The 14,932-nt window shown below is 36.3% G+C and overlaps 1 protein-coding gene across 4 annotated transcripts; it reads right to left on the reverse strand.

The window, feature by feature from the left end:
* Window positions 1-3,491: 3,491 nt before the first annotated feature.
* LOC142982429 (uncharacterized) lies at window positions 3,492-14,676 on the reverse strand. Of its 4 annotated transcripts, none has more exons than XM_076128938.1 (10): window positions 14,471-14,676; window positions 12,603-12,662; window positions 12,134-12,295; window positions 11,655-11,855; window positions 11,300-11,419; window positions 10,750-10,913; window positions 10,313-10,431; window positions 5,160-5,283; window positions 4,642-4,787; window positions 3,492-3,651 (listed from the first exon to the last, which is right to left on the reverse strand). In XM_076128938.1, the coding sequence occupies exons 2-10, from the start codon at window positions 12,632-12,634 to the stop codon at window positions 3,517-3,519; spliced, it is 1,203 nt and encodes a 400-aa protein (XP_075985053.1). In that variant the 5' UTR covers window positions 12,635-12,662; window positions 14,471-14,676; the 3' UTR covers window positions 3,492-3,516. The 4 variants fall into 4 exon arrangements, with proteins under 4 accessions (XP_075985053.1, XP_075985054.1, XP_075985052.1 ...); XM_076128939.1 differs by having other exon boundaries at window positions 4,642-4,775; window positions 14,467-14,618; XM_076128937.1 differs by having other exon boundaries at window positions 14,467-14,618.
* Between the last annotated feature and the right edge of the window lie 256 nt (window positions 14,677-14,932).

The following is a 14,932-nucleotide window of genomic DNA, read 5'->3' on the forward strand; positions in this document are numbered from 1 at the left end:
GCCTATCGCACAATCGTCGTATTTTTTCACTTTTACATGATGCAAAAAAACCCCTTCAGGATGTTTAAGGCTACAATTGGGACGTGAAGTTTCCAATAAGTGGTACCGTGTCCTGGCCACTTTTTGGTGACCGTTGAAAGAACTCCGTCAGGTTTCTAGTCGGTAAGTATGCTCAAATAAGGCCGGCAAACCTTGCTGGCGTGAGAGCCCTGCCACCTCCCTGGAGCAGGGCATGCAATAGTTCAGTAAATTGCATTTTCCTGACGAAAGAAAACGGTTACTTACACTATGGCATTGCAAATTTTGTAATCGGGGATTTCTTAGCTCACCAACATTATGAGAGAAAAACCTCTACTCCTTAACAAACTAATAAAACTTTTTCCCGCGTTAGTTTAAAACCATGGCAACCAGCTAACCTGACGTCACCCCCGTAGAATTATTGAATATGAATGCGCGGCAAATTAGAAACAAGTAGTAAAACGATAACAATTTTAATTGTTCCGCCTAGCTTTGTTTTATAAACACGGGCCATTATATTACGAGTTATTTTGGTAACAAACTCAGCTAGATTACGCGGTCACTGTTATAAATTAGACTCTATACCTTTAGAGGTTTTATTGTCTAAAAGTTGGACGCTTGTGAATATGAAGGTTCTCATTGCTGTTGCCCTTTTCGCCTTCGTGGCTGTACAGGTTTGTGAATGTATTATATAACTTAATTTAAATTCAAACGTAACAGATTTCGGGATTTCTTTTTAAGTAATGGTGTCGATTTGGATTAAAACAGATTCAATTTCTTTCTTGTGTGCATCTATTCGGTGTTTGTGTGATTATGATAATTGACTCCAAAACGGTTTACATTCGGTTTAATTGCAATTTAAGGGCCGGGTTATTATTAAAGGGAATGTGGTTAATCTTTTGGTTTCTATAAAAGACTATCCTGTTCAAGATTGTTCTATTAAGACGCCTTTTATTTTATTATTATCTCGCCTTAATGGTCTTATTCCACATGAGACTCGTGTTATGCAAAAAACTATATCTCACGACTAAAACGGAGCACTGTGCACACACTTCGTAAAATGCCTTTGTGATTTTGGTTTCTTCGTAGTTAAAAGATCGAGCCTCCCCAATCAAAAGTTAGAGGTAGCATCTTTTTATGAGTAGGAGTTATCACCAGCTCAAAAAGATCTCGTATCGCAACCATGACCAGATCCAGAAATTATTTAAGAACCGTCGCAATTGTTAGTCCATCATTAAATTGTTCTTGTCCTATAGGAATATTAGGTACATGACTTTGTACGGGATACACCTGCTAATCTATAATACTGGAGATTCTTCTTAATTAACTCTTGCTATTCGTCTCCAGTTAAGCCAGGCAGCGCCTGCGCCCGAAGAAGAGAAGAAGGCAGACCCAGCTCCAGCGGCGGCCGCTGATGCAGCAGGCGCTGCGGCACCTGCAGCCGCCGCGGCTACAGCGCCAGCGGTTAGTATACCATCATCAAAATTATCAGTAGTATCACTTTCAAAGGCCGTGAGAAAAGAAGCCCTAAAAAGGCATGCTCTAAACCGGCGGTCTTGAATAATGCGTGAATGTGCACTTTTGTCCTATTGAATGGTGTGATTTGGTCTTTGCCAACCTCAATCAAAAAAGAACATAATTTTGTAGATACATGTGTGTAGTTTCATTTCACATTACCAAGTGAACTACTTTACGCTTTCCATAACATCCTTTTCATTCTGCGATTGTTGAATTATCCGATGCGAAATTGTTGTCAAAACATTATACTTTGACACGGTACACGGTACGCACCTACGGAAATAGATAATTTTATAACAAAGAAAAGTAAAGGGAGTATAAAGATTGTGTAACTTGTTTTGCTTTGGTATTAGACAGCCTAAGTAAGGGTTTACTATCCAGTCAGGCATTAAGAGATTTTGGTGCTCAGAAGTTTCAGTGTCACAAGATCCTAATCTCTTTTTTGTTACAGGCTAAATCCGATTCTCCTGCGGATGCAACAGCTCCCCCAGCTCCTCAAGCCGACGCCAAGGCAGCTGAACCGGAGAAACCGAAAGCCTAATTTATATCGCGTAGAACGTCGAAGTGGCTAAATTATAACAAACACATGTATGTCCGGCCAATAATGTAATGTGATCTTTTTCAAATAAAACTCTTGGAAATAAAACGAATTTGTATTTCGAAAATTGTTTTTTAACTTGTGGTGGTTTTTATTGCCATTTTTATCCCTAATACACCTGTTTTCTTCCTTGTCGTACAGTATTATAAATCCTACGTTATCTCCAAAATGTATTCAAGGTGCTGATGCTTGCTAATTTAGTAGCTATCACCGTACATGACCTGAAACCCTGGATTTGGGTGAAACAGGGTCTTGTCTAGAACGGCTGTATTTTCTCACTTATTTCGTTTACTCAATAAGGGAATGTCCACGCAAGAGTCTGACAAGCACCACACTACAGTATCTGACAAACAACTCGCATCTCGGGAACCTAGTGATCACGTGACGAACAGGTCTACGTTTTCCAAGAGTCCAACATTATACTTTAAGCTTAACGTATAACACATAGCTGACCCGCGCAACTTCGCTTGCGTCACATAAAAGAGACTGGATCAAAATTTTCCCCGTTTTTTTAACATTTTATACTGATACTCTGCTCCTATTAGTCGTAGCGTGATTATATATAGCCTATAACCTTCCTCGATAAATGGGCTATCTAACACTGAAAGAATTTTTGAAATCGGACCAGTAGTTCCTGAGATTAGCGCGTTCAAACAAACAAACAAACAAACAAACAAACTCTTCAGCTTTATTATATTAGTATAGATAATACTACAGAGTTCAAGGGATTTACTGCATTAGGAATATGTAGGTACTCGTTAAACTTTTCATTCTTAAGTAAAGATCAACATCTATAAACCTGCAACCGGAATCAGAAATTAATTGCTTGGAAAGAGTGAATTTGGGAGAGAGAATTTAAGATTCCTGTTGGTATTCATTTTAATGCGCAGTTACCATGCACGTAACTAATCAAGTTAAATTAATTAATTAGTTTCACGCTTGTCACAATTATGTGAAGTTAACGCGTAACAAACCATTAATTTCAATTTAATGGTTTTTAAAACGCATAAACGTACATAATGCGTAGTTCCTACTCATGAGCAACAAATTACTTAACAAAAAGTTGGCCTACCCTCTTTTCTAACCTATGTTTAGATATATACTTACTCCTATATTAAGCTACATATAGTCATACCTAGTAGCAGAAAGAAGACAGACAGACCTCACCTAGAACGGTTACCAAGTTTGTAGGTTAGTTGGTACCTAAAGTTTCTTATGATTAAGTTTCCTGAATATTAAAATACTTGGATTATACTTATAAAAAATGGCAATTGGGAATAACTGCTTAATGAGCACTTCAAGACACTATCCTGCGAAGACACTATATATAAAAAACTAATCAAATAAAACAACGCCATCATATTCCGTATGCAATATATTATTCAGTTGGTAGTAAAAAACAGTATATCTCTAACGCTGCCGCCAGAGGGCAGCTCTAGCGGCGTGAGGGCGACTGCGCCGGCGCTGCTCACGCGGTAACGTGACGTACTCTCTGTTCCTTGGATGTACAGAGTCACCTGGGGAACAGACTGACTGTTATTTTGACTATTTCTTATCCTGTTAAAGGACTCCTATATCTTTGTCTTCGCTTCGTCCTACTGTCATAACTTCAGTGTAAAGGTCTCCTAAACGTCTGTGCATATCTCTATGTATCTACTTATGCCTCTACAGCAGAGTAGTAATAATGCGATTTTTTCATAGGTTTCGTCTTCGAGATGAGATTCGAAGTTCGTGCAATTCTCGAAAGCCTAATTCCAGGTCGGTTCCTCTCTCAAGAAGAAAAATAATAAATAATTTTAGAAAATGGGAGTTTCTGGGAAATTATACCTAGCTTTTTTCTACACGAAACTCGGTACGAAAGAGCTACAGCATGGTGTTAATATTGTGCTATACAATCAAGTCAAAACCGTGTCCAAAATACATTTCGTTTACGTTTACGATAATCGATAAAAATCTGCAAAATTTCCTTAATTCTCGCTTGGCAACCGTATGTCATTACAACCACATCTTACGTCAAACCATTTTATGGCTTTAGGAACGTGTAGTGTGTAACAATTTTACGAGCTGGGGGATTTCCTATCATTGCCTTTCAATAAAGTAAATCTTGTAGAACTGCTAATTATAATTATTAATAGGACTACATAAGTGAAAGGACTTTATTTTTTTCTAATTAGAAAGTCCCTTTTCGGTTCCAGAAACTTACTTCAAGGTCTTGTCTCAGAATATATAAAAGACTGACAACTTCATTGTGCCTTTGCCTGCCTATTTAGACTGCAGTTAGGCTCCGAAAACAGGCACCAAGCTCACGAAAAAGAATTTAAATCAATCAAAATGTGACCCTAAACTGAATTCCTAGCTCTAGAAGACTACCTACCCGTATATACGTACCTCTATATTTAAAAAAGTATTCCATGATAGTCGTCACAGTTAGTTCTGGATGGATAACCTAGCTGAATGAAAGAGGGGGTTATGTCTTAAGTCCAATAGGTACAATGTAAATAACTTGCCTGTGGCGGCGGCGCATGCCTGCTGGGCTCCCCGGACAGCGGCACGGAGCGCGGCTCCCGGCGGCGGCGCTTGGCGCCCGCGCGCCGCGCCTCGTGCCGCTTGCGCCCGCCCGACGCGCACGTCGTGCCCGAATCTGACGACACCACTATTGTGTTGTGTAGACAATCAGACAACTTTGCAGAATGTCTTTTTGTCTAGAAGACTCAGAAGAGTAAGTTTTTTGATAACTGCTTTCAAAGGCGTGCCTAAGTGATCTGCACCAAATAACCAGTAGCTTGGATCCCTATTTACCACTATAAAAGCAAAATATCAGTGTGATAGTAGGTACTTATAACTGTTTACCGACCACTAAGCCTGACATAAATTGAGACAGGAGTAGCCATCGAACTTATTCACAACACACAGTGTAGGCACTGATCTCATCAGACCTGCTATTCTTTCAACCCTAGCTGATTTCCATGAATTTGCCAATTTAATTCTGCAATAAAAATTGAAACATATCGGAATATAGTATTACCATCATTATCCCGATCCCTCGGTTCAGGCGGCGGCAGTGGTGTAGGTGATTTCGCGCCACGGGATAACGTCGCACGTTTGCTTTCTACCAGTCTGACCAGACACTCTAATGCAGCTTGCTTGTTCTGCATCATCAAATAAAATGAATAGTAACATTAAGCGGCTCATCTACTGAAGCAGAAGGGAATAAATATGAGCAATAAACCTGCATACAATTTAGTTATCCTTGTGTTGATTAAGCAATTTTATTCACCTAATCATAACTTCACTATTCTTTCTTCTGGGAGTCTTAGTTCTTGAATGATGACTTCAGCTAGTTAATAAGGTAATACAAAGCCCTCAGTGAAATTTATGTTTAATTTATTGGAGCACTAGCTGACCCGTGCGGCTCCGCTCGCGTGAATTTCGTACTGTTGCTTATTCGTTTGAGCACGCGAATTGCGAAGCACTCGATACACCTATACATAAAAATGTTAACAACTCTTTTGTCATAGAATGGTTATTTACGAAAGGGACCCGAAAGGCACACAATGTGACACAGGCTCAGGCAGGCCTGATTTCCTGTGGTTACCTTCTTTTCCGCTCTCGTCTGTATCCGTAGCAGTTTACAGTGTAAAATATAATACCTTATTATAGACTGACCATTGCTTACCCGTCTGGATTCAGAATATTATTATAGGTACAGACAGAACTATCTGCGCCGGAGCTCTTTACACGCGTAATAATGTATACTTGCGATGATACGTCCGAAACTGCGTAACCCGTAATTATTTTTTATACTTATATCATCCGTTGTTTATTTTTTAAAACTTACCACATAGTCTGTTTCATAGCTATCCAATTTATTTCCTTAATGCAACCAATTAATGAGCAATGGAGAATGTTACCTAATTTTGATTTTTAGCACTCCATATTCTCGTTTAAAAATAAAAAATACTGGTGAAAAAATTACTTCGATACGTCAATTAGTTTTCGATTTATAAATAAAACAAGTTGTAACCACACGACGCTAGCTCTCGGTGACGGTGTGACGTCACTCTACACTTGCTCAGTCTGGCTCACACAGTCCGCTTACGGTCGCGCGCTCGGTGCGTTGAAATTATTCCTAAATACTTTTAAAAATGTTCAATTCAAATACTAGGAAATCATATGTTGTGCCTAAATGTAATTTAATATTATGTAGGTAAGTACATAAGTAATAATAAATAACTTCATCTTATAATGAAACAATTTCTAACCGGATTGATCGCGAGTTTATTGATTTTACTGTGGCAGGAAAAATGTAAAATCGATAAGTATGCGATTATTTCGGTTAAAAACTGTTTCATTATAATAAGCACTGAACGTAAATATCTAACACTAGCTGACCCGCGCAACTTCGCTTGCGTCACTTAAGATAATCATAATTTTCCCCGTTTTTGTAACATTTTTCACTGTTACTCTGCTCCTATTGGTCGTAGCGTGATGATATATAGCCTATAGCCTTCCTTGATAAATGGGCTATCTAACACTGAAATAATTTTTCAAATCGGACCAGTAGTTCCCGAGATTAGCGCGTTCAAACAAACAAACAAACTCTTCGGCTTTATAATATTATATAAGTATAAGTATATAAGTATAAGTATATAAGTATAGATTATTACTTATTATACCTATGTATAATATACTAGACTAGAAGCCGCCCACGACTTCGTCCGCATGGAAACCCTTCCCGCGTAAATCCCGATCCTTCGGGAACTCGAGGATAAAAAGTAGTCTATGTGTTATTCTGGGTCTTCAGCTATATATCAAATTTCATCGTAATCGGTTCAGTAAAATTTGCGTGAAAGAATAACAAACATCCATACATACTTATATACCTACATACTTACATACATACATACGTACATACATACATACATACATACGTACGTACGTACACACATACGTACATACATACATACATACAATGACAAATGTATGTTATTGTATGTATTACTTATGTACTTATGTATGTACATATGTACATTCTCACAAACTTTCAAATTTATAATATTAAGTAGGATTTCGGAAGCAACAAAACCTCTATTTGTTTCACAAATAATTCGCAACCATTATTCCATTTATTTTAGGTAGATTATCTGATTGCCCTTTTTAAAATCCTTTATCCATTTTATTAATCGAATAGTATTTACTATTATTATAAGTTATTTTATACATAAGCGGACGAAAACACAACAAAATTCTACGCAAGCTATTACACCTACAACAACGATTGGCGACTTAATTCTAAGCGGGACGCGGCCCGCGCGGCGCGGTAAAGTAGTATGACGTCACAGCCGCTCACGCGGCTGTTAGCGGGACTCGGTATTTTTCGAAACTTTGAATGCTTATAAAATCAAAACTATTCGGTATTTTTGACTGAAACAAAAACTAGTTTATATGTATACATACAGGCTATACTGTGTCAAAATTTCAATATTTGGCATACCTAGTAACATTCTCCATTCTCAATTTTTTGACCACATCCACTATCACAATGTCCCATGTTTTTGTTTTTGATTATTTTTTTAATATGATATTACAACTAATATTTTCGATTGTCATTACTTCATCAATATTATTAAATTATCAGACAAAATATCAAAATAGCGTACAAATTGATTAGTTAATTTTAAAATGTAATAATCTAAAATATCAAAATTCTCGTAGTATGGAAAACAGTTTGTCCCATGGTGACCGCAGTGATTTCGAATTCATATAATTTATAAAATTCTAAGAACCTATATATATTTTAATCCTAAAACACTGATTAATGTATTAAAATTCATGTAATATTGAGTTTATTGTAAAACATGCTATACTTGTTTATTTTATTTCAAATCTAATATTGTCCCATAAAAAGTTCCGAAACAAAATTCAGATTTTGTTACCGATTATCGTATCGATTTTTTTCAAAAGGTGTTAAATTATTTAGTGTTTTTACTCGTGGCAAGACTTTAGATGACATTTTACTTCGCGATATTGTTGAAAAATACATTTTGGAGTCAACAACAACCGCGACCAGACACTTCACACTGCACTGCCACAAATTCTTTCCAGGATTTGTTACGTTGTGTCAAGGTAAGTTCATAGTGATTTAATATTTTGTTAAAATTGGTTAACAGTTAGTTTTATGCACTACAATTTGATGCAAAATACTTGTTTCAACTGTTAGAATTTAACGGAAATTTTATTTTTTGAATATCTAAAACCTTCATTTCGTTACTTCTGTGTTTGTTACTTTCGCGTGGTAACGTATAATCGGAACGCGGGGTAACAAAAAAGGATTTTATAAAGCCAGGTACATATCTCATAAAAAATTTGTTGTAGGTGGGTACCTACAATTAAATTAATACCTAGGTACCTACATTTTTAACTCCTATAGCATAATATTGCTTTCTCTTTCTAAAGTTACGTTGATATTGCTTAATTTGAAAATTGTTACATAGGATCTAACATGAATAGGGCATCATTTTCAAACGAGCACCAAACTTGATAATACCTATTACATACTACTACAATAAATGTATTGTACTAATATGTAATATATATATCTATATAAATATTACAAAATAAAAACGGTTGCTGGGTAGAATCGGCTGACCGTAGCACTAAAGTACTTTCTTTATTTTTCGAATGGATTTTAATTGATTGTAATGTATTGTTAAAAATAAGGTGATAAATAAGTAGGCACAAGTTTTTATTTGTTTCCTTTAGTTCATTTGATGAACCTTTTATTTTTGGAATGTTTTAAACATTCGTAATTTTTTTTTTAATTTTGTATTGATTTTTACTACTTTTTATTTCCGTTTTATGATAATGACAAGTATGTGTATGCTAAGCCTAACATTTCCAATTATGTTACCGAAGCTTCTATTTTTGTTACTGTCCCTAAATAAAGCTGATAATTATGTTAAATATTGTTATTATTTTAAATTTAAAGACATTAAGTAATGGCTTAAAATTAACTTTATGACAGATATTTTATAATAAATAAGAAATATAGCATTCTTCCTTTTCAGTTTAATAGAAAAACAAAACTTTGTGAGTAGAAAGTGTTAATGGTAACAAAAAAGCAGATGTAGTGCCAATAAAAAATATTGTATTACATTATTCACAATTTTTCTTTTCTCAACATGTTATAATGTTATAATCTACATAGAAAAATATAAAAACATAAAACAATTTGAGTGAGTTTTTATGATTCTACACTGATTTCCAAGTAACAAAAAAAGAACTTTTATTTTACCCTTAACTAATATTTTACAGTTTTTTTTATATAAAACATCTCTAAAACAGAAAATCAATCACAAATTCAGAATTTGAATAGTTTAAGCTACCTATATTTAGCGTAATATGTCCAATATATATGAATTTTATTTTTAGACTATTTTTGAGAGTATGGTCAAATATTTTGAGAAATGCTCTAATTTGGTTATTAAATATTATGTGAATCGAACAACAACGCCATCTGTCAGTTGTGGCGAACAACGACAACAAACGAAATTACTCGGCTTGCCATCTAGGATATCCCGACCGCACCGGAACCACGTAGACCAACATTTTTGTGATATCATACAACATTTATGTTTGAAAATCTTATAAATGTATAGCCTGTTTTAAAGGTATTTTTTTTACTATAAAGCAATCAAAATAAATTAATTAGGAAAAACATGCTGTGTTGCTGACCATAACGCCATCTATTGGTTGGTGCTAACAACAGGTATCGTTACGGCAGGCACCGCGTTAACCATATGCATGCGAATGTTGTGAAATGAATTGCAATGCCATCTATGGTCTCTTTAGGGAAACGCAGGTTCAAACGATTTCTACGTATTTTATTCAATTTTCTAAAAATCTATGAAATTTTATGCGATAAAAAGTATCCCAATATTTGCTCCACTACTTATTCTATGCATATAACAAATGTCAGTGCATTCTAACCGGTAGTTTTTACGTGATAGCGTAACATACAGACGGAGGACAGACAGACAGACAGAAAAGAAAATTATAAATTGCAGATTCGGTATCAGTATCCGTTACTAAACATCCCCCATTGGTTTTTTTTTTAATATATTCAATGTACAGAATTGACCTCTCTACAGATTTATTATAAGTATAGATTAGCCATACCTTGGTTTCGTCAAGTAAAGAGTCGAACGCAGAAGGGTCTGTGGAGTCCTTCAGCACTTCCCAGCTCTTGAACAACTTTCTATCGGAGAGACGCACGGTACTCTCTAGTTCTCGGATCTCTGTCATAAACATAACATCATCGTATCTAATTTTAATCACTAAGACACATCATTTTTGGTTGAGAAACAATATTTTACTAAGAGTGTTGAAAGGGCCTGTTTTGGGACCATTACCGGCCTATTCATATGGCCATAGTTGACATAATCCCATCATATGAAAACGAAATCAAGCAATCAACATGAAAAGCTAAATAGTAATACAGTTAGTTCGGTCTACTCATACGGCTTCAGTTGACATAGTTTCATCATGCGTACATACTTCAGTCAGTCAGTCAGTCAGTATCGTCACTCGCCTATTGTAAAAACATCAGTACATACCTGAGTCCCTCAAGTTAGCGAGATGTGACAACAGATGTTTCCTATGAGCTCGTAAAGCTCTGCGCTGTGCTCTGGTCCTCGCCACGGCGGCGCGGGCGTTGCGCGCCTCGCACACCAGCGACCACACCTCACGAGCCTCCTGCTCTAGGCGACGCTCTAGAGAACTGGTAGCGAGGGGATGGCTATGAATAGGTCGAAAACTAGTCTAGCCTAGCTAGAAGCTCTTGAAAAATATGAGTACCAACTTAAACATGATAACTGGCCACCAAAATAGCATAGTAAAGATTACCTAGTTAGTAAGTAAGTTGACTTAGTTTTTTTTTGTTCATAATCTTCAAAATAGGCATAAGTAGATAAAAACAAAGCGAACCGTATTCAGAAGATTGACATAATACAAAAATTATTCAGAAAACTGCTCAAGAATGAAAACGTTTTCCTAAAATCAATAGTAAACGTAAAAGTTAGTACTATTTAACAATTTCATTTGAACTAAGTACATATATACCTAATTACCTAATAAACATCACACTGAAAAAATCAAGACGTTTACCTCGGGTACTCCCCAGTGACTTTGGCATAAGACTGTATGTTTCGTATCACTTCAACCAGATGATGTAGTTGTTCACAAAACTCGGGTAGCTGTTCTGGAGTTAAATACTGGCCACCGTACCTAGAGGAAACACATTTACACCTTCAACAACACAACAAATATCCCTTTACTTTAGCTCCATTTCTACGAGAATTCTACCACTGATATTATGATCACATACCTAAGCCTTTTTTTTAAATACACTACATTTTTTCAGAAAGACAACAAGCTCCCTAATTGACGCCCAACCTCTTATTACAGTAGGTAGATACCTACTACATAAATAAAAAGACATAATAAGAAAAAAAAGGCAAACCTCAAGTCAATGTTAGCAGCAAACTGAGTATCGTCTATCGCGCTGGGGACTTTAGCCGACGCGTCAGACGTTTTGGGCGAAGCATTCGATGAGGGAATCGGCGAGGGTTTCGGCGACACTTTCGGCGAAGTCCTGGACATTTGTGGGAAGTCCAGGTCTTCGTCTTCTACTGTACTGCCACAGCCTGTACTCTCGCTCATGCTAGAGTAAGAAGGTACGTTTGCTTGGAAAGATATCCTATCTCATCGGATTAAGGTTTTTCTGTTTGTTTAGGCCTCCGCAAACCAAAGAGGTGAACTCTACGCCGGTTAAATTAGATCGCACCTATTAGGTATATTCTTTTTGGCGGTAATCGCTGCTGGACTTCACTTAGTCGTAGATGCAAATCTTTGAAAGACACCTTATGCCTCAGCCTCACCCTGAGCCCAATAAATTGTCTACCTTGGGCATAAATTGAAGTTAAGTGATTAGGTACTTACGCATAAGAAGTGAAAGAGTATCGTTTGTCTAAAGGCAGATTATCGTGCTTGTGGTGGTCTCCGCGCAGTTTGCCGAGCAGTCTACCGAGCAGTCGTGACTGCCGCCCCCCTCCCTCCATGCCGCGCCGGCTGTACTGTTGGCCCGTTTCGTTGTTGCTGCCGCTAAAGGGTTGGACGAAAATGGTGACGATAGTTTGGAATCAAGAGGCTTTCCACGAAGTATATTTTAATAACATAATAATATAGCTTCATGTAGATCGTCATGTCCCACCATCACGTGTGTAAATGATGCAATAATCCGCTATATCCAGGCTGAGAAATAGATAAGTAGGGACCGCTGACACGCAATTGCAATGAGCGCGGACGGTAAAGACGTAACGATGATGGTGTGTTGATGTCTTTCTATTCAGAGTATCGATAAAAAAATTGAGTATAGCGATGCTATAGAATAATGGTTCTAGATACATACCCGGGCATCAGGTCGTCTTTTCCAATTGTCATGAGAACTGGGTTAGGCAGTCAGTTTAGCCTGGAAAGAAGATGGTGCCTGCTCTTATATAATTGCAATAGTGACGTATTATATTACATGCAAACTTTACTGTCTCTAGCATTTCAGTACTGGTACTCTGAGGTACTAGTGTGATTTACCATGCTAGAAATATCCGAGGTACATAGGTATACGATACAGTTTAGATTTTTAATACCAATGAGTACTACCTACCCCATATTTGTACGTAACTGTTAACCTTTTCACCGCCAGAGTAATATTGAAAATCGGTGTTCCCCACGCCAAGCAATAAATTCCTTCGTTTATACCTACAAAATAATAGTCACGGGAAAAGTGTATATCGATAAAACTTCGATTAATTTTACGTGTTCTTATATTATGAGTAAAAATTGCATAAAAGTACCACAAAATTTTATTGAATTTCTCCCATGTGTCAACTTTACACTACTCAGTACTCATTACCCAAAAATAACAATGATATACACGAACAATTTGCATAAAAAAAGTACTTAATTCAAATATTTTATTCAAAAAGTCACAGCACTAATCCCAGTTGTGACGACACCTTTTGACGTTAAGAAACGCCACTGGCGTGGTCAGCGCTGCGATTTCAAATTTTGCCGCCTTATATTAGAGATGTACCAGTGTGACCCGCTCCTGCTTAGCACGGGTATTTAATAACAATATTTCTCCACTATTTCTTGAATGTAATATTATACATAAAACATTCCTTTTTAATCATTCTATCTATTAAAAAAACGCATCAATATCTGTTGCGTAGTTTTAAAGATTTAAGCATACAAATATACTATGTAGTGATAACATATTTCTAATATTGAATAACGACAAAAGTAGTAACTATACCTAAAAGGTACAATAAACATAGATAGTACGTATTGGCATGATAACTGTGTTTTTTTGTTAGTCCTACAACATTAATAATACCTTTATTGTTTGTTTAATGTATTCAAACAATAACTTACCTCTAAATCGTCACTCCTTAAAGATTCTGCTTCAGAATATGTAACATCATCTTCTACACCTTCTAACACTCTCAACAGCTCTTCTGTCGTCATTTGACTTGAAGACATTTTTGTGGCGCAGATGGTGTACGAAAAATTTATTATACACAAGAATTTATGTACCTATTATTAATAACGTATTGCAACAACACTACGAGTGTCCAGCAGCGCGGGTGACGTCAGAGCGCGCCGTCTGATTCCGTCAGTGGCGTACGAAGCACTGTAAGGGATTCCGCTAATAGAGATGCGCGAGAGTTGCCACAAAATGATCGATTTGCACTTATTTAGTCATGAGTTTATCACTAGATATGGTAGTTTTATTACATATTTAGGTTTGTATTGAATCTAATTTAAAACATATCAGACAAAAAATTTTTTTTTCAGAAAGGAGTGAAGTATTTCAATTTGTTTTCGAAATATTGCATAAAGTGTTTAGATTGTAGTCCTTTTCCTTGCACATCACTAGTTGACGCGTCTTCACGTCTGTGGCGTGGATTTGCGGGCTAAATTTATACATTTTGCATGATGATTTACTTTGTTTTTTTTTCAGGTACAACTGTCTAATTATTATATGTCTTTGTGTAATAATGTAATAAATATGTTTAGGTAATAATAACAGGAGAAAGAAAACACTTGAAACGTATTGTTGTATGTTTATTTTGAACTATAAAAAAGTGATATTTTTGACGTGCTATCACGTCGATGGCGTCGTGAGCGATTTTCAATTTTACGTCTCTTAACGTCCGTGGCGGTGAAAAGGTTAAAGTAAGTAGTAGTCTAGAAGAAACTAATTAAGTACTTACGCACAGAGTAGTTATGTTGTTGAGTTTGTGGTTTATATATTGCCATGATTTTATTCATTTTACAATTTTTAGGCGCTTCGACATTTTGACGGATGGTTTTATCTTTGACAAGTCGACGCCATTTTTGTTCAGCTGTTGTTTTTTTTATAAAATGAAGTTTAGAAGTTCAAAGGCATGCAAAGCGTTTGCATGCTAGATGAAGAACTTAAGGCCGTTTACAGACATCCCATTCTTACGATATACTGTAAATATTTTTTAAACCCTGTAATTCTGAATTGCCTATACAAACTATTTCCTCGAATAAACATTTGCCATTGATTGAAAACATTTAATTCCAATTGATTTTGTTGATTTGGTCCAGGCAACTCTCATAAAAAATCAACATAAGAGGTTTTGAAAATAATTATGAAGTTGTTAAGTAACTGTTGTAGCCGTACTTATTCTTTCAAAGAGGCAGCTAATACCT

This window comes from Anticarsia gemmatalis, chromosome 21 (assembly GCF_050436995.1).
Source record: "Anticarsia gemmatalis isolate Benzon Research Colony breed Stoneville strain chromosome 21, ilAntGemm2 primary, whole genome shotgun sequence".
Taxonomy (NCBI): Eukaryota; Metazoa; Arthropoda; class Insecta; order Lepidoptera; family Erebidae; genus Anticarsia; species Anticarsia gemmatalis.

Coding starts and splice junctions, on each gene's coding strand:
- LOC142982429 (XM_076128938.1), bottom strand. CDS start 12,634: ATGACAATTGGAAAAGACGACCTGATGCCCGG. Junction 10,914..11,299: donor GTCACTGGGGAGTACCCGAG/GTAAACGTCTTG, acceptor CCTCGCTACCAG/TTCTCTAGAGCGTCGCCTAG. Junction 4,788..5,159: donor GAGGGATCGGGATAATGATG/GTAATACTATAT, acceptor ACAACACAATAG/TGGTGTCGTCAGATTCGGGC.